This window comes from Caretta caretta, chromosome 6, assembly GCF_965140235.1.
Source record: "Caretta caretta isolate rCarCar2 chromosome 6, rCarCar1.hap1, whole genome shotgun sequence".
Taxonomy (NCBI): domain Eukaryota; kingdom Metazoa; phylum Chordata; order Testudines; family Cheloniidae; genus Caretta; species Caretta caretta.
In genome coordinates this window covers 100845480-100863953 of record NC_134211.1, presented here as the reverse complement: position 1 = coordinate 100863953, position 18474 = coordinate 100845480, and the positions used below count along the sequence as shown (strand labels likewise).

Below are 18474 nucleotides of genomic sequence, written 5' to 3'. Positions count from 1 at the left end.
ACAGACTGCAGTCTGCCCCAGGGAGCGGGGGCTAGACGATGACTGACAGCAGCCACTGAGGCAAGGGAGGGATAACGGATTAGGGGTTCCCCCGGGAGGGGAGACCCAGACTGAGGGGGTACTGCCAGGGGGCAGAACCCTAATCTAGAAGGGCACCGGGGTCCAGGAGGGGCACGGGGCCAGCGGCAGGTGAGACACCGACCGGCAGAAGGCGCTCCTGGCTGAAAAGAGCCAATTCCCTGGACAACCAGCAGGAGGCGCCGCAGCGGTGAGTCGTCGCCCCATGACAGTGACCAACCTCCCCACCCCATTCCTTCTCTACTGCAAAGGATAGTGAGAAACTCCTAAGTAGAGGGGAGGAGGGAGGGTTGTGGAGCACCCACAGGGGGACACATCTCGAAGAACCTCAGTTACTGCACAAGGTGAGTAACCCTCTCTTCTTCTTCGAGTGATGTCTCTGTGGGTGCTCCACTTTAGGTGACTTCAAAACAGTGCTCTTCAATGGAAGGGAGGGGCTTTGGAGTTGAAATCGTGGCAGAGGATAATATGGTGAGTCTGAATAAAGCATCAGATGTTGCCTGCTGCTCTAATGCACAGTGCTGCGTAAATGTATGAGAAGAGGCCCAGCTCTACATATGTCTGTAATGGGAACACTGTTCAGAAAAGCTATCGAAGTTGACATTGCCCCTCTGGAATCCCTAGAGGGGGTTGCAGATTCTTTTGCTGGTAACACAGTTTGATGCATTCTGAAATCCATTTGGAGAGCCTCTGTTTGGATATGGCATCTCCTTTTGATCGTTCCGAGATTGAAATGAATAATTTCAGGGACTTGCGAAATGTCCTTGTTCTATCTGTGTAAAAAGCCTGGGCCCTATGAACATCGAAGGTGTAGCTTAGGCTAGAACATGGTAAGTAGCTGGGTTGGTTGAGGTGGAATGAGGAGGCGATCTAAGGTAAAAACTTGGGATGCGGTCTGAGAGTGATTTTGTCTTTGGAAAATACTGTGTAGGGTGGGTCAACCATGAGGGCCCCTAGTTCCCCCACTCGTCTTGTGGATGTAATGGCGACTAGAAAGGCCACCTTCATTGACAGGTGCAGAAGTGAGCAAGTGGCTAATAGTTCGAACGCATGTCTGGTGGTGCCCCGCAGAACTAAGTTGAGGTCCCAAGGTGGAGTGGGAGTGTGGATTTCAAGGTATGTTGTTGAGGCCTTTCAGAAAACGTTTGGTGGGGTGCGCAAAAATTGATGCGCCATCCATCTTATAGTGGAAAGCAGCTGTGGCTGAGAGATGTACCCCAACTGAGCTAATAGAGAGGTCTGATCTCTTAAGTTCCAGCAGGTAATCCAGAATAAAAGATAAGGGCGCAGATACCGATGTGGTCTGCTTTGTGTGACACCAGGAATCAAAATGTCTCCATTTGTGTAAGTATGTGTGGTGGGTAGTTGGTCTGCAACTATTTAATAAAATATTCTGTACTACTTTGGAGCATGTCATTTTCAGGTCCCTGGAGCCATGCAGCAACCATACTTTGAGGTGGAGCATCTCCAAGTTTGGATGCAGGGTTAGTCCTGAGTCCTGGGACAGGAGACGAGGTAGGAGAGGAAGGGTGTGAGGTCTGCACGCTGACAATCTGAGAATGTAGGGGAACCATGTTTGATGAGGCCATGTAGGGGCTATAGTATTACTGTGGCCTTGTCCTCTTTGATCTCGTGAACCACTCGTGCCATTAGGGGAATGGCACGGAAGGAGTATCGGAGGGAAGCGTCCCATTTGACAAGAACGGTGTCTCCCAAGGAGTGAAGGCCCATTCTGGCCCTGGAGCAAAACTGTGGGCATTTGGTGTTGTGCTCTGTTGCAAAGAGGTCTACTGTGAGGAATCCCCACTGTCTGAATATGTTGTGGAGAACCCTGATGTCGAATTCCTACTCGTGGTCCTGAGAAAAGTTCCTGCTGAGTGCATCTGCCATAGAGTTTTGACATCTGGGCAGACATGCTGCTACAATATGGATGTTGTGCAGGATGCACCAGTGCCAAAGTTGCATGGCCTCTGCACACAGGGAGTGTGTGTGTGCACCCCCTTGTCTGTTTATGTAGAACATATGTGCTAAATTGTCTGAGAGAATTTGTATGGTCTTGTTTCTGATTATGGGTAGAAAGTTGGTGCATGCATTGAGAATGGCTCTTAGTTCTAGTAGATTTATGTGAAGCTGGGCTTCTGTTGGGGACCAACGACCCTGAGCAGAGCACAAGTTCAGATGTACTCCCCAACCTATGAGGAATGCATCGGTCGTAATAGTCAATGTAGGAGGGGTTTGGGTGAAAGACACTTCTAGGCATACGTTGTGTGGTTGTGTCCACCAGGATAGTGAGTCTTTTACTTTGCTTGATATTGTGAGGTGTTTGTTTATACTGTGCCTTTGTGGGGAATAAGCTGTACGGAGCCAAGCTTGTAGGATTCGTATATGTAGCTTCACGTGTTGGACGACAAAGGTTGATGTGGCCATGTGGCCCATTAATTGCAAGCAAGTCCTGGCTGTTACCTGGGGACTGTTCAGTGATATGGTGATCAGATTTGTTAGAGTAAGAAAGCATTGCCTTGGTAAAGATGCTGAAGCCTTGGGTGTACTGAGATAAGCCCTGATGAATTCCAGTTCCTGTATTGGTGTGAGGGTCAATTTTTGTGTGTTTATTTGGAGACCTAATTGCGTAAAGAGATCTACTGTTTGTTGGGTAGCCTCTGCTGCCGCTGGTCGATTCACTGCTTTCAGTAAGCAGTCATCCAGATACAGAAATATCATGATTCCTCTCTGGCGGAGGTGTGCAGCGACTATTGCAAGTACCTGTGAGAAGACTTGGGGAGCAGGGGACAGTCCAAAGGGCAGGATCTTGTATTGGAAGTGCTCTGGTCCGAGGGCGAATCAGAGAAATCTCTGATGTGATGGGTGAATTGTTATGTGGAAGTATGCATCCTGGAGGTCGAGGGCCGAGAGCCAGTCCCCTCTTTCTAACGCTGGGATAATGATGGTCAGTGTCACTATCTTGAAGTGTTAGTTTCTGACAAATTTGTTGAGCCATCAGAGAGGGAGAATGGGCTTCCATCCTCCTGCTTTTTTATGTGTGAGGAAGTAGTTTGAGTAGAAACCCATTCCTCTGTATTATGTTGATACCGGTTCTACTGCTCCTAGATGGATGAGATGGATTATCTCCTGACGCAGTAGATCTTTGTGAAAGGGGTCCCTGAAGAGGGACGAGGAGGGAGGGTGGAAGTTGGAAGTAAAAGGGATGGAGTATTTAACTTCAATTATCTCCAGCACCCATCCATCTGTATGGATTGGCAGACTGGGTAGTAGGGAGTTAAACCGTCTCCGAATGGCTGGGAGATGGTAGCAGTTCTCAGTGTTTGAAGTTGCGGGGTCTGGGGCCCTCGAACAACATCTCAAACTTGCTGCCTGGCAGATGGTTGATGAGACGTGGTAGATTGATTTGATGGTTGTTGTCTGCTTGGGCGTCTTGTTTCTGGGCTTGTGGCTCCAATTGCCTGTGTGTCTGAGCATATGGTATGGACAGGAATCATTGTGGGTTGTCTTCCTTGTTGTTCCTTGTCTTCTCTTTGTCCTAGGAGTATAGATACCCAGGGACTTCAGAGTCACCTGCGAGTCCTTGAAGGCATGCAGAGACTCATCTGTTTTGGCTGCGGAAAGTTTGGGCCCTTGGAAGGGCAGGTCCTCCACTGTTGCTTGCACTTCTTTCGGGAAGCCAGAGAGATGCAACCAGGATGCCCTTCTCATTACAACTGCAGTGGCTGTAAATCATGCAGCTGTAGCTACTGAATCTAGGGCAGCTTGCAGTGCTGTCCTGGAGATCAGTTGGCCCTTGGAAATGAGTGCACCAAATTGCTCTTTTTTCTCCTCAGGGAGAAATTCAATAAAAACTGATAGTTCGCCATAATTTGTGTGGTCATATTTTGCTAATAACACTTCGTAATTAGCAATTCTAAGATGAAGCATCAGTGAGGAACAAGCTTTTTGGCCAAAGAGGTCGAGTCTCTTCCAGTCTTTGTCATACGGTGTGTTTTTGAGGTATGATTGTCTGCCCCTTTCAGTAACAGCATCCACCAACCAGGGAGTTTGGTGCGGGATGTGAAAAAAGAAACTTTTCCCTTTGCAGGGACATATTTCCTGTTGGACCTCCTGCAGGCTGGAGTGATTGTTGCAGGGGTCTGCCAGATGTGTTTGACAGGTTCCATGATTGCATCATTCATGGGTAAAGCGATTTTAGATTATGCTGATGGTTGCAAGATGTAAACGAGCTTATGTCATGCATGTCTCCTGCACTTTCTCCAGTGAGATGTCAAGGAAATCTGTAACTCTCCTATAGAGATCCTTGAAATGTCTAAAATTATCCCCCACGTTGGGAGGAGGGAGCATGATGGTGTCGTCCAGGGACGATAGAGAAAAATGAGTTGTTGGTTCAACATCCTGGTCAGAGATTTCTTCCTGTTCTCCCGTCATCTCTTCAAGGGGCTCAGATGGTCCCGGTACGACGGTCCCAAGTGACTGCCATGTACCCTTCCTATGTGGTTAGGAGGTTTGAGGTGGTGTAGGGGATATGCCATCCATGGGGCCTGTCATAAATATAAAGGGAAGGGTAAACCCCTTTGAAATCCCTCCTGGCCAGGGGAAAGCTCCTCTCACCTGTAAAGGGTTAAGAAGCTAAAGGTAACCTCGCTGGCACCTGACCAAAATGACCAATGAGGAGACAAGATACTTTCAAAAGCTGGGAGGAGGGAGAGAAACAAAGGGTCTGTGTCTGTCTGTATGCTGGTTTCTGCCAGGGATAGACCAGGAATGGAGCCTTAGAACTTTTAGTAAGTACTCTAGCTAGGCATGTGTTAGATTATGATTTCTTTAAATGGCTGAGAAAAGAATTGTGCTGAATAGAATAACTATTTCTGTCTGTGTATCTTTTTTGTAACTTAAGGGTTTGCCTAGAGGGGTTCTCTATGTTTTTGAATCTAATTACCCTGTAAGATATCTACCATCCTGATTTTACAGGGGGGATTTCTTTATTTCTATTTACTTCTATTTTTTATTAAAAGTCTTCTTGTAAAAAACTGAATGCTTTTTCATTGTTCTCAGATCCAAGGGTTTGGGTCTGTGGTCACCTATGCAAATTGGTGAGGCTTTTTACCAAACCTTGTCCAGGAAGTGGGGTGCAAGGTTTTGGGAAGTATTTTGGGGGGAAAGACGCGTCCAAACAGCTCTTCCCCAGTAAGCAGTATTAGTTTGGTGGTGGTAGCGGCCATTCCAAGGATAACGGGTGTAATATTTTGTACCTTGGGGAAGTTTTGACCTAAGCTGGTAAAGATAAGCTTAGGAGGTTTTTCATGCAGGTCCCCACATCTGTACCCTAGAGTTCAGAGTGGGGGAGGAACCTTGACAGGGCCCAATACTGACACTGTGGAGGGAAGGGCATAGGTGCCATTCATGGGTGCCCGTACCACTGCTGTTCTTTGGCCCCCGTATAGTACTCCTTATGTGGCGTATAGTACATTCCTTTGATTGTTTCGCGGGCAGAGGAAGAGCTTTGCAAAGGTATGTCTCTCCCTTGTCCTCATCCTTGTCATCGCTCAAAAATGGGGGAGCAGATGGCAGTGGAGCGGTGGGGCGGCTCTCGGTACTGACAGTGCTGTGGTGATCTCAGTGCCGAGAATGGGAGAGACAGGTGTCGAGGACACAGTGAGGTCTGGGAAGGAAGAACTTTTGTGGTGCTGACAGCCTTGGTGCCATTGATGTGATAATGGTGGGTTTGGCTGCTGTGGAGCTGTTGTCTGTATGGGTGCACCTGTCAATTGTGCTATGCTGACAGGAGGTGGCAGCATAGGCTGCGGTTGTTTTGATGTACCCGCTCCCGAGTGTCGGGATGTAACTGCAGCTGGCTGTGTCCCTGCCTGTATGAATGATGGTTGAAGTGTAGGACCGGGAGCAGTCTGCAGTTTGTCACAGCAGCAGTGTGTGAGAGTGAACCCAGGCTGGGGAGTCAGAGGGTTCAGTGGTACCCCGGTTCCATGTTGCACCCCGAGGGGGACTTGTCACAGTTTTGTTCTTGATCACTTGGAGAAAATGGGAACACCCATTGCGAACTGCCCATAGCTCCAGTAGATTTATGTGGAGGAGAGATTCTGCCGAGGACCAGAGGCCTTGGACAGTGTGGGCATTCAGATGTTCTCTCCAACCTAAGAGGGAGTCGTCCGTGGTGGTTATTATCATTGGAAGGTGTTGGACGAAGGGAACCCTGAGCAAACATTGGTTGGTCCACCAATGTAAGGAGACCTTTACTTTTTTTGGCATGGTCAGGCGTTTATGGAAATGATATCTGTTTGGGATGTAGACAGTACAGGGCCAAGCATGCAGGTAGCACATATGTATCCTGGTGTGTTTGACGACAAATGTTGCTGACATGTGACCCAGCAATTCTAGGCAAGTCTTGGCCAAGATCTGGGGGCTGTTCACCGCTGTGAAGATGAGATTGCATAAGGCTGTGAAATGTTGCGGAGGGAGGGAGGCTGTAACTTTCAGAGAACTGAGGTAGGCTCCAATGAATTCCAGTTTTTGTACAGGTATCAATGTTGATTTTTGTACATTTATTTGTAGTCCCAGACCTACCATGTTTTGTGTAGCCTCTATTGTCTCTTGTTAGGTTGGCACTGTCAGTAAGCAGGTGTTGAGATAAGGAAAAATTGTAATTCTTTATCTTCCGAGATGAGCCGCGACCACCGCAAGGACTTTTGAGAAGATCCACGGGGACATGGATAGTCCGAAGGGCAGGACCCTATATTGGAAATGTTCTGTTCTGAGAGTAAACCTGAGAAACTTCCTATGTGAGAGTTGTATCATTATATGAAAATATGTGTCCTGGAGATCGAGGGCTGAGAACCAAGCCCCTCTTTCCAGCGCTGGAATTATGGTTGCTATTGTGATAATTTGGAAATCATAAATTTGTTGAGCTGTCTCAAGTAGAGAATGAGCTTCCGTCCTTCCGTTTTTTCTGAGGTAGAAAGTAATGTGAGTAAAAACCACTTTCCCTGTGTTGAACTGGTACTGCTTCGAGTTGTATAAGATAGGTCACTTCCTGTCACAGTAGTTAGCAGTGTGCTCCTTTGCCTGAGACACCATGGGAGAGCCTCTATCAGAGGCTATTGTGGGAGACAGTTGTCCAGGGGGGAGTCTGTGCTTCAGGTTCTGACTCTGTGTGCAGGGATTTCTCCATCATAAGGAGTTTTAGTTGTAATTCTCTGGCTTTCCTGGTGTGGGCTCTCAGTTTATCATAGTGTGCACACTTCTGTGGTATACGTGCTTCGCCCAGGCAGTGAACACACTGCAAATGCCCATCCGAGATAGGAATCGAAAGTCTGAATGTCAGGCAGTGTTTGAAACCCAGGGATCTGGACATACCCCTCTGAGAGGGGCTTTCTCCCTCAGGGGAGAACAGCTGTAATCTAAGGGGTCACTAACAATTGAAACTTATCCTGAGAGAATTTTTTTTTTAAAAAATAACAAAATAATAAAACAGAGGACAGAAGGCTATATCTAAATAAACACTGTGTGAACTAAGTTCAATAAAGAGGTGCTGCTAAGTGCTCTGACTAAAGCCAAAGGTGGTAGAGAAGGAACTGAGTGGGGGGTTGGCCACGCAATGCTATGTAACCACCTCAGGCAACACGAGACAGGGACGATGCATGTGTGTCCCAACCGAGCACGGCTACTACAAATCTCCAATTACCAGCGCAATTACCAGGGCACCAAAACACTTAAAGTGGAGCACACACAAGGACACTCCTCGAAGATGAACTGGACTTCAGAAACAACACTGACACCAGTAGCTCCAGACCTTCTCAACTAACTTCTTCTCTTTTCCCCAAATGGACAGTAGTTACCATCTTTAATACCATCTAAGAGACTGTCAAACAACGGGGAGTTCCTTCTAAAAACTTTCTTCAGCTAAGGGAAAGGGAACAAGGGTTGTGGTTAAATGAAAGCCATACTTAATATTTTACATTTCAAATGCTTTAACTGTTTTTCTTTCTTTCTGTATCTTTAATAAAAGATAAAGGATTTTTAATGGTGTATTTGCCATGGTACTAAGCAGGCTGTGTCTCTGTATATCCAACCCCGAATCTTGTTTAAAACTGTTTAATGTTAAACAGCTTCAGGATCATGTTAATATCTTTGAGTCTTCGGACCCATATATTCCATCAAAATTAATACAACAGTACCTATCTTTAAAAATGGAAACAAAGAGGACCGGGGGTGGTTTATAGACCAGTCAGCCTAACTAAGATATCTGGAAAGATATTGGAACAAATTTAAACATCAGTTTGTGACCATTTAGAGGATAATAAGATTACAAGGAAAAGGCAACAAGGATTTGTCAAGAAGAAATCATGCCAGGTCATTTCCTTCTCTGAAAGGGTTACTAGCTTAGTGGATAGGGAGGAGACTGTAGACTTGATATATCTTGATTTTTAGTAAGGCTTTAGACAGAGTCCCACATTCTCATAAGCAAACTAGGAAAATGTGGTCCCTAGATGAAATTACTATAAAGTGGGTGCAAAACTGGTTGAAAGACAATACTCAACAAGTAGTTACCAATGGTTCACTGTCAAAATAGGAGGTCATATCTAGGGTGGTCTCACAGGGGTCAATCCTATTTTCGTTAGTGGCTCAGATACTTGAGTAGAGAGTATGCCGGGGTTGGCAACCTTTCAGAAGTGGTGTGCCAAGTCTTCATTTATTCACTCTCATTTAAGGTTTTGCGTGCCAGTAATACATTTTAGCATTTTTAGAAGGTCTCTTTCTATGAGTCTTTAATATATAACTAAACTATTGTTGTATGTAAAGTAAATAAGGTTTTTAAAATGTTTAAGAAACTTCATTTAAAATTAATTAAAATGCTGAGGGCCCGGGCAGCATGAGTGCCACTGAAAATCAGCTCGCATGCTGCCTTTGGCTAGCTGGTCCTTTCAATTTGGCAGAGACAAACAGTGGCAGTCCCGAAGTAGTCTTTTGGAAGCTGGCTGCTATTTTATCCTCCCTTCCTTTTCTATGTTTTGCCTTAGAATCATAGAATCACAGAATCATAGAATATCAGGGTTGGAAGGGACCCCTGAAGGTCATCTAGTCCAACCCCCTGCTCGAAGAAGGACCAATTCCCAGTTAAATCATCCCAGCCAGGGCTTTGTCAAGCCTGACCTTAAAAACCTCTAAGGAAGGAGATTCTACCACCTCCCTAGGTAACGCATTCCAGTGTTTCACCACCCTCTTAGTGAAAAAGTTTTTCCTAATATCCAATCTAAACCTCCCCCACTGCAACTTGAGACCATTACTCCTCGTTCTGTCATCTGCTACCATTGAGAACAGTCTAGAGCCATCCTCTTTGGAACCCCCTTTCAGGTAGTTGAAAGCAGCTATCAAATCCCCCCTCATTCTTCTCTTCTGCAGGCTAAACAATCCCAGCTCCCTCAGCCTCTCCTCATAACTCATGTGTTCTAGACCCCTAATCATTTTTGTTGCCCTTTGCTGGACTCTCTCCAATTTATCCACATCCTTCTTGTAGTGTGGGGCCCAAAACTGGACACAGTACTCCAGATGAGGCCTCACCAATGTCGAATAAAGGGGAACGATCACGTCCCTCGATCTGCTCGCTATGCCCCTACTTATACATCCCAAAATGCCATTGGCCTTCTTGGCAACAAGGGCACACTGCTGACTCATATCCAGCTTCTCGTCCACTGTCACCCCTAAGTCCTTTTCCGCAGAACTGCTGCCTAGCCATTCGGTCCCTAGTCTGTAGCGGTGCATTGGATTCTTCCATCCTAAGTGCAGGACCCTGCACTTATCCTTATTGAACCGCATCAGATTTCTTTTGGCCCAATCCTCCAATTTGTCTAGGTCCTTCTGTATCCTATCCCTCCCCTCCAGCGTATCTACCACTCCTCCCAGTTTAGTATCATCCGCAAATTTGCTGAGAGTGCAATCCACACCATCCTCCAGATCATTTATGAAGATATTGAACAAAACCGGCCCCAGGACCGACCCTTGGGGCACTCCACTTGATACCGGCTGCCAACTAGACATGGAACCATTGATCACTACCCGTTGAGCCCGACAATCTAGCCAGCTTTCTACCCACCTTATAGTGCATTCATCCAGCCCATACTTCCTTAACTTGCTGACAAGAATACTGTGGGAGACCGTGTCAAAAGCTTTGCTAAAGTCAAGATACAATACATCCACTGCTTTCCCTTCATCCACAAAACCAGTAATCTCATCATAAAAGGCAATTAGATTAGTCAGGCATGACCTTCCCTTGGTGAATCCATGCTGGCTGTTCCTGATCACTTTCCTCTCATGCAAGTGCTTCAGGATTGATTCTTTAAGGACCTGCTCCATGATTTTTCCAGGGGTGAGGGATTTTTCTGAGGTGAGGCTGACTGGCCTGTAGTTCCCAGGATCCTCCTTCTTCCCTTTTTTAAAGATTGGCACTACATTAGCCTTTTTCCAGTCATCCGGGACTTCCCCCGTTCGCCACGAGTTTTCAAAGATAATAGCCAATGGCTCTGCAATCACAGCCGCCAATTCCTTCTGCACTCTCGGATGCAACTCGTCCGGCCCCATGGACTTGTGCTTGTCCAGCTTTTCTAAATAGTCCCTAACCACCTCTATCTCCTCAGAGGGCTGGCCATCTATTCCCCATGTTGTGATGCCCAGCACAGCAGTCTGGGAGCTGACCTTGTTCGTGAAGACAGAGGCAAAATAAGCATTGAGTACATTAGCTTTTTCCACATCCTCTGTCACTAGGTTGCCTCCCTCATTCAATAAGGGGCTCACACTTTCCTTGGCTTTCTTCTTGTTGCCAACATACCTGAAGAAACCCTTCTTGTTACTCTTGACATCTCTTGCTAGCTGCAGCTCCAGGTGCGATTTGGCCCTTCTGATTTCATTCCTACATGCCCGAGCAATATTTTTATACTCTTCCCTGGTCATATGTCCAACCTTCCACTTCTTGTAAGCTTCTTTTTTATGTTTAAGATCCGCTAGGATTTCACCGTTAAGCCAAGCTGGTCGCCTGCCATATTTACTATTCTTTCGACTCATCGGGATGGTTTGTCCCTGTAACCTCAACAGGGATTCCTTGAAATACAGCCAGCTCTCCTGGACTCCTTTCCCCTTCAAGTTAGTCCCCCAGGGGATCCTGGCCATCCGTTCCCTGAGGGAGTCGAAGTCTGCTTTCCTGAAGTCCAGGGTCCGTATCCTGCTGCTTACCTTTCTTCCCTGCGTCAGGATCCTGAACTCAACCAACTCATGGTCACTGCCTCCCAGATTCCCATCCACTTTTGCTTCCCCCACTAATTCTACCCGGTTTGTGAGCAGCAGGTCAAGAAAAGCGCCCCCCCTAGTTGGCTCCTCTAGCACTTGCGCCAGGAAATTGTCCCCTACGCTTTCCAAAAACTTCCTTTCTCTCATCATTGAGGAGATGCCACAGTCTCACACTTACCTGTTGTTGTGACTCCAGGGATGGTATGTGCAGCTAGAAACAGTTCATCGATGGGATCCACTAGATGCTTAATATTGACTTTCCTTGCATTGTAATAATTGCCATCAGCAGCCATCCCTGCACGTTCTATTGCTATCAGATGATCAAATCTAGTCAGAGACAAGGTGATAAATTAGTTAATGGGGGGAATTGCAAAACTTAGATCTTACATTTCTCTGTCAGTTGCTTTTAGAATAGAATATTGGGGTTGGAAGGGACCTTAGGAGATATCTAGTCCAACCCCCTGCTCAAAGCAGGACCAATCCCCAATTTTTGACCCAGATCCCTAAATGGCCTCCTCAAGGATTGAACTTACAACCGTGGGTTTAGCAGGCAATGCTCAAACCACTGAGCTGTCCCTTCCCCGTGTAAAATGTTGCACGGTGGCCCGTACGGGGATCAAACCTGCGACCTTGGCGTTATTAGCACCATGCTCTAACCAACTGAGATAACCAGCCACATGCTTCACTTCTGTCTCCTTAGGTGCAAGTTACACTCATTTTGCAAAGCCTCTGAACGCCAGATTGGACCACTTGCTGTACATCTATTTTCCCACCAACTTATACCCAACATGTAATTTATAGCACCGTTTACCTCACTCTTGAGTTTGGGCCTATACATTTTGTTTTCAATATTTGGTTTGTTTTCTTGGTAGCTTTAATGCAGCCCCTTCAAACTGCCAGCAATGAATGGAGAGAGAGTTGAAATCCTTCTCCACCCAGTGGGGGACTGGGTGAACCACTTTAGAGCCTAGATCCTCAGAGATATTTAGGTACCTAACTCCTATTTATATCCATGGGAGTTAGGACCTAAATACCTTTATGGATCTGGGCTTTAGCCTCTCTGTGCCTCAGTTAAAAAGTAGGTAGCACCTCACATAGGGATATTGGCAAGTCCAGTTTATTATTCATAATTTCCTATTTAAAGTACTATATTGCTTGTAAGTTACCCATTTATTTGGTTTCTTTTGTTTAAGATTTTTGACAAATTTGGTGCTTGTAAATGTGGATGGGAAGCATGCAGGTAGGCTCTGTTTTAGGCAGTCTCTGTTTAGGATTTTCGCCCCAGAGCTCAGCCAATATACCTCAAGCCTAATGTGCAACACCCTACTACTCCAGTTCTACTGAATAGAGGCTACCAATTGTCCCAAGTTACTAAGTGGTTTTATGATATGGACTAATACACACTGTGATCGTATTTCTCCTTGTGCAATTGAGTTTCCAACATGAAAAAATATTCAGTTTAGCCTCCTAGGATTATGTGATCTATTGAGGTACAAATCGGCTGTAGCTGATTTATGTTCAATTATAAAAGCATCCTCTTGAGCCTAGTGTATGAGAAATGAAAAACAGGGTGTTATTGAAATTACATTTTTTATTAACCCATAGAAAGAAAGGGAAATTGAATGAACTGAAGATGCATATATTTAAATGATAAGCCCTTATTAAAGAGAATTGGCTGCTAACTTTATTATACACCTCTACACAGAGAAACTTCAAGATCACCTCCCCCCCCCAAGTAAGTCCATTAAAAGGAAGGGTAAGTTGCTGGCCACATATTCAATGTATGGACATTTTAGTGCAAACTCCAATGCATGTATATAAACCCTAAATATATGCATGTTCAAATCGGGGTTTTTGTGCACATCAGAGTTTGCACTTATATAGTTTGAATGAGTTTTCAGAAATACATGCACTTTTCAAAAATTTTGGCTGGGGTGTCTAAAGACAATGAGGATCTTTTTCAGACTATTAAAAACAGATAGGAGGATCTTCCATACTGGAATAAAATGGATCATCAAAGATTTGAACATGGATGAAAGTGGACTACAGTCCCGGACTCCAGGATTCTATTCCTGACTCTGCCACTGGACTTTGTATAGTCTTTGGAAAGACCTTTAATCTCTCTGTGGCCTACTTTTCCCATTGATAAGATGGGTATAATGATGTACAGCATTTCACAGGTGTAAAGTAAGTTAATGAATGTTTGTAGAGCTCTTTAAGATTTTCATCTGAAAGGTGCCATATAAGTGCAAAGTAATGTACTTCCTTCCCCATTTCCTGTTGTGCATTGGGATTGCAGAGGTCTCAGAATAATGTGGGATCCTGTATTTCACATGCACTGCAATACTACAGCAGAGTGGAGTGTTTGACTCAGAATTTTCTTCCTTTAATTTCAGACCTTCAACTGCTATTGTAATATTTACTTAATATATATTTTATAAAAACAGTCATTTAAAAAGAGGAACAAAACAATTTGATTGGCAGATACTTCATACTTCAAAGCTTTGCTTGCAATCATTATATCTTCTGTGAACAGAGCCGTTCCTTTCACTATGACTTTGCATAGCCTCCTTGCTACTCATTTTCAGGAACTTAGTGCACATACCTGGGTCTTTCAAGATTCCCATTCTCACACAAAAACATCAAAGCGGACTCTGCAGCATCTCCCTGATAACTCAATAGAGGCACTGGTGTCTTCAGTACCCCTAGAGCAAACAAAAATACAAAATGGATTCCATAGGTCATTTTTTGTGTGCTTAGCTTGGATTTTAAAAGAACAGAACAGTTAGAACTGTAAGGTGATTCTTGCAAACATATGATTGTATAACACAATATTTCCCAGCTGGAAATACTGCACTAGTTGCCCATCCTTAGCTTTTGCACAATCAGAGCTACAAGCCAGAGTCCAGAGACATTATCTGGACTGACAAAAGTGAGATGATGTGCAGGGATGAAGACACTTTAAAAATAAGCTCTCTTCTCACCTCCTTCTTTTTGATGATACACTAAATTTCAAAATGCAGTGGTAATAGGAAGAAAGATTCTAGATGGATTTCAAAAGATTATGAACTAGATGCTCAATTGGTATAAATCAGTATAGTTCCAGTGAAGTCAATGGAGCTATGCTGATTTAGCCAGGTGAGGATCTGGCCCTTTTTGTCTATATGTTAGAGCACTTCTTGAAGGCCTGATCTAATTTAGAGATTGCACTGAAATAGATCTTGAACCAGATTAGCAAATTAAAACTGAAAAGCTAACAGTCTTTGTTGCCTAACTGCATGTTTTACCTTGCTGAACAGCATCTTCAATAATCTTTTTATTCAAACTCATGGCTCTCTGGTCTGTTACTATAACAACATGTTTCTCCAAGCTCTGCAACATGGCTGCCATAGCAATGGCTCCTGGAGGTCCATCATTCTCTTCAGGTGGCTCATGGTTGAAGTGAGTAGGAAATCCAGTGGTTATCAGCACTGATCGGGCATGTGAAAGGGAGAGGCAAGTCTTTAGCAGCTCATCCTGGCAGCACAAATGTTTCACTCCCCGGTCTCCTAAAAATCAAAACCAATTTTCTTTTTTAAAGACGGTGCTAGATTTTTAGCCTATTAATACCTCCAAGAGGTTCTGTCAGGACGAATCCCTGTCCATCACTGTCAAAGTGCCTGGCAGGGACGAGAAGAGCAGCCAACAACCCTTTGCCAGGCTCTATCCCTATTGATCCAGAGATAGTGACAGATCAGGGGAATGGAGACCATCAGCAAAGCACATCATCTCCCACTAGGTAAGTGCAGCGAGTCTCCTGAATGAATTTATAGAAGGTTGTGAAGACTGTTGTCCATTCTGCAGCGCTACTGGGATCACTACTGATGTGTGTGCTTGTGAAGGATGTCATAAAGTGGTCATTGTTGGGTAAATGAGTTACCCAAAATATTAGGGAATGGAGCCGTGCTCTACCTCTGCCTACATCATGTTTGTCACTGGGAGTTTCATATCCCCACAAACTAAATTTGTTTGAGATGCATTTGAATAAAGCAGCAGGTTTCTAGCCTGTAGTCCTGGGAGTAGAGTGTTATTTTTGTTGTACCTAGTGGTCCCTTTACAAAAAAGGAGAGGTTGGGAAGCCTCCCTCAGCCCGGACTAAGCTGAACTGCAGATTTGATTCAGATTTCTGAAACCCCAAATGGATGAGGGCTTCATTTCAATTTTTTATAGAGAAGAAGCCAATGGGTATTGGTTCCGCTCATTATAAATACTGAGTGAGTGGATAAATTCAGAAGCAGATCCACGTTCATATTCAAAATCAGTGCTAAATTCAGAAGTGTTGGGGGCAGGAGTTTTGGTAAGTGATGTGAAATGAGAAAATAATATGAGATGTGGGAAGGGAATGCAGAAGATAAACCTAGAAAATATGACAAAAGAGACTCTGGGGCAGAAGGGATTTTGTTCATTGATCCTCCCATTCAGGAGCCACTTTTCCCTTTTAAATAATTCAGGTGTCTTGGCCCAAAGTTGTTCTGTAAAGAACAAAATCAGGTTGAGTAGATCCAGACCCCAGTCATTTTACACAAACAAGCTCAAGCACAATCCATGTCCAAATGCATAGATATACATTTAAACTCAGGCTCATGCATGCGCTCACAAGTACACACAGAAAAATTGCAGCAGGACAAGGCAGGGCAATCGATTTGTAAGTGGGCATTTCACACTGTGGCTAGGGGCTGTCTCCTAAATGGGAAAGGGACAATGTCATTTGAACTTGTCCAAACCTGTTTGCTCTAACCTGTTTCTTCATCATAGATTTATTGAATAATGGCCAAATCAGTAATTCTTTCTGAACTGGTTGAGGTATTGAGGGATGGGGCTTGAGGGAGAGTGTGCAATTAACAGGCTCTGAGTCCAGTGTAAGAAACTCAATCCCCTGGAAGAAAATGGAATACCAGGCCTAGCACAACAGGGACCAACCTGACTATGGCCTTTAGGCCATACTGCACGATGAATGTTAAATAATAACAGTCAGATTGAGCCCCATAGCTTGGAGCTATCTGGGAAGAGGGAGTGGGACTGGAACTATGAGTGTGTGGTCAGTGAAAATGCAGTGATTTCTTTGGTCAGATTTGCCACTGGGCCAAATGGGGCCAGCGCCCCGGAAAAATGTGTGCCCCCACATCCCAACCCATTCCACCCACCCGGAGCTCCTGCCTGGGAGTGGTGTTGAGGCACAGAGGCTTGCCCTGCTCCACCTGCTGCTCCTGCCAAGGAGTGGGGCAAGCCCCCTTGCCCCGACCCTGCTCCCTGGCAGGAACACGGGGCCGGCAGGGGAAGCCCCTGTACCCCAACCCCACTGCCCTGTAGGAGTGCCGACTGGGACAAGCTGGAGTGGGACAAGCTCCCGCACCCCAACCCAGCTCCCCGGCAGGAGTGCCGGGTGGGGGAGCGAGGCGGGACAAGCCCCCGCGCCCCAACCCCATTTCCCTGCCAGGAGTGTGTGTGTGTGTGGGGGGGGGGATTGTAGGCAGAAGGAGTGGGGAGGGGCCCCAACTTGTTCCAGCCCAGGGCCCCACAATAGCTTAATCTGCCTCTGACTGGATATCAGAATGCTGATGACCTCATCTATCCAGTAGGTTGTGTCAGGACCAATCCCTGTTCTGCACTGTCAGTCTGGTTGAAGGAGAGGAGCAGCCAATAACCTTTTCTGCAGCCCTAGCACTACTGATACAGAGACAGTGAAAGAGAAGAGGAATGCAGATGGTCAGAAAAGCACATCACCTCCCATTAGGTAAGTGCAGTGGCATGGACTTGGGGGTTTATGGAGACAATTGTCCAATCTGCAACTCAGAGGGGGAGAGGAAAGAAGAGGTTGGAAGGAGTCCCTGATCCACCATAAGGGGTGAGTCATTGTTGGTGACGGGGCTAAGGTGCAATATTCAGATGTGGATTCAGATTTCTTTCACCCCAAAGGATAGAAGGGCTGGCTCAAGTACAGTGAGTCCTCACTTAAAGTCATCCCAGTTAACGTTGTTATGTTGCTGATCAATTAGCGAACATGCTTGTTTAAAGCTGTGCAATGCTCCCTTATAACGTTGTTTGCAGCTGCCTGCTGTGTCCCCTTCTTACAGGAAGAGCAGCCCGCTGCAGCTAGCTGATAGGGGCTTGGAACCAGGGTCGACCCCCTATCAGCTCCCCGTTCCCCTAAGTTTCCTGTGTGGCAGCCACCCAGCAGGCTATCAATTGCTGGCAGTTCAGCTGTCCCTTCCCACACTGCCATGTGCTGCTCCTGCCCTCTGCCTTGGAGCTGCTCTCCAGAGTCTCCTGCTTGCTGTGCAGGAGGGGGAGGGGGGAGAAGAGGAGGGCTCATGTCAGGGCGTCACCCTGCTCCTGCACCCCGCTTATCCCATCTTCCATAGAGCAGGAGACACACACACGACAGGGCTCAGGACGGAGGGAGCTTCCTGGCAGCAGCTGCCATCTCAGCTTGCTGGTTAATTTAAAAAGGCAGTGTACTTAAGAGTGGGGTCAGGTACTTAAAGGAGCAATGTGCATCTCTCTCTCACACACAGGGTGTGTGTCTCTGACTGCCATGCTGTCTCCCCTCCCTCCATTCATGCTGCCTTGTAGAGTGTGAAGCTACATTAACAACGAGTTAACCCTTGATGGCTCAGACAATTGCTAGTTCCTCATTTAGCAGTAAGGCATTCCCTGGGAAATATCCCAACCTCTTCCATCCTCGGACTTCACCACTTCAAACATTTCCCTGGAACTTAACCCCCCCTATTTACATTAATTCTTATGGGGAAATTGGATTCGCTTAACATTGTTTTACTTAAAGTCACATTTTTCAGGAACAGAACTACAACGTTAAGCGAGGAGTTACTGTAGTTTTGTTCAGCTCTTTATAAAGAGGGAGCTGTTGGGGAAGTTTGGATTCAAAATGTCTGCTCAATTCAGTAGTGTTGTGGGCTAGGAGTTTTGATGAGAGACGGGTCTATGATAAGTAAAGGTAAGGAAGCTGGGAAGAAAATGAAAGATGTGGGCAGGGACTGAGGAAGATAAACCTAGAAAATGAGACAAAGCAAAGACCCAGATGTGGAGGTGACAACG

The 18474-nt window shown here is 45.7% G+C and overlaps 1 protein-coding gene and 1 non-coding gene across 5 annotated transcripts in view; both read right to left on the bottom strand.

Moving 5' to 3' along the window:
* DGLUCY (D-glutamate cyclase) overlaps nucleotides 1–18474 on the bottom strand; it is a 111788-nt gene that overhangs the window by 42519 nt on the left and 50795 nt on the right. For all 4 annotated transcript variants that reach the window (XM_048852707.2, XM_048852706.2, XM_048852709.2 and 1 more), the window contains exons 8-10: nucleotides 14667–14927; nucleotides 13985–14084; nucleotides 11558–11706 (exon numbers count right to left, since the gene is read on the bottom strand). In XM_048852707.2, coding sequence (XP_048708664.2) covers nucleotides 11558–11706; nucleotides 13985–14084; nucleotides 14667–14927 — 510 coding nt within the window. The remainder of the gene's footprint in view (nucleotides 1–11557; nucleotides 11707–13984; nucleotides 14085–14666; nucleotides 14928–18474) is intronic.
* On the bottom strand, nucleotides 11981–12054 carry TRNAI-AAU (transfer RNA isoleucine (anticodon AAU)). The gene has a single exon. It is a non-coding gene; the product is annotated as a tRNA-Ile (tRNA).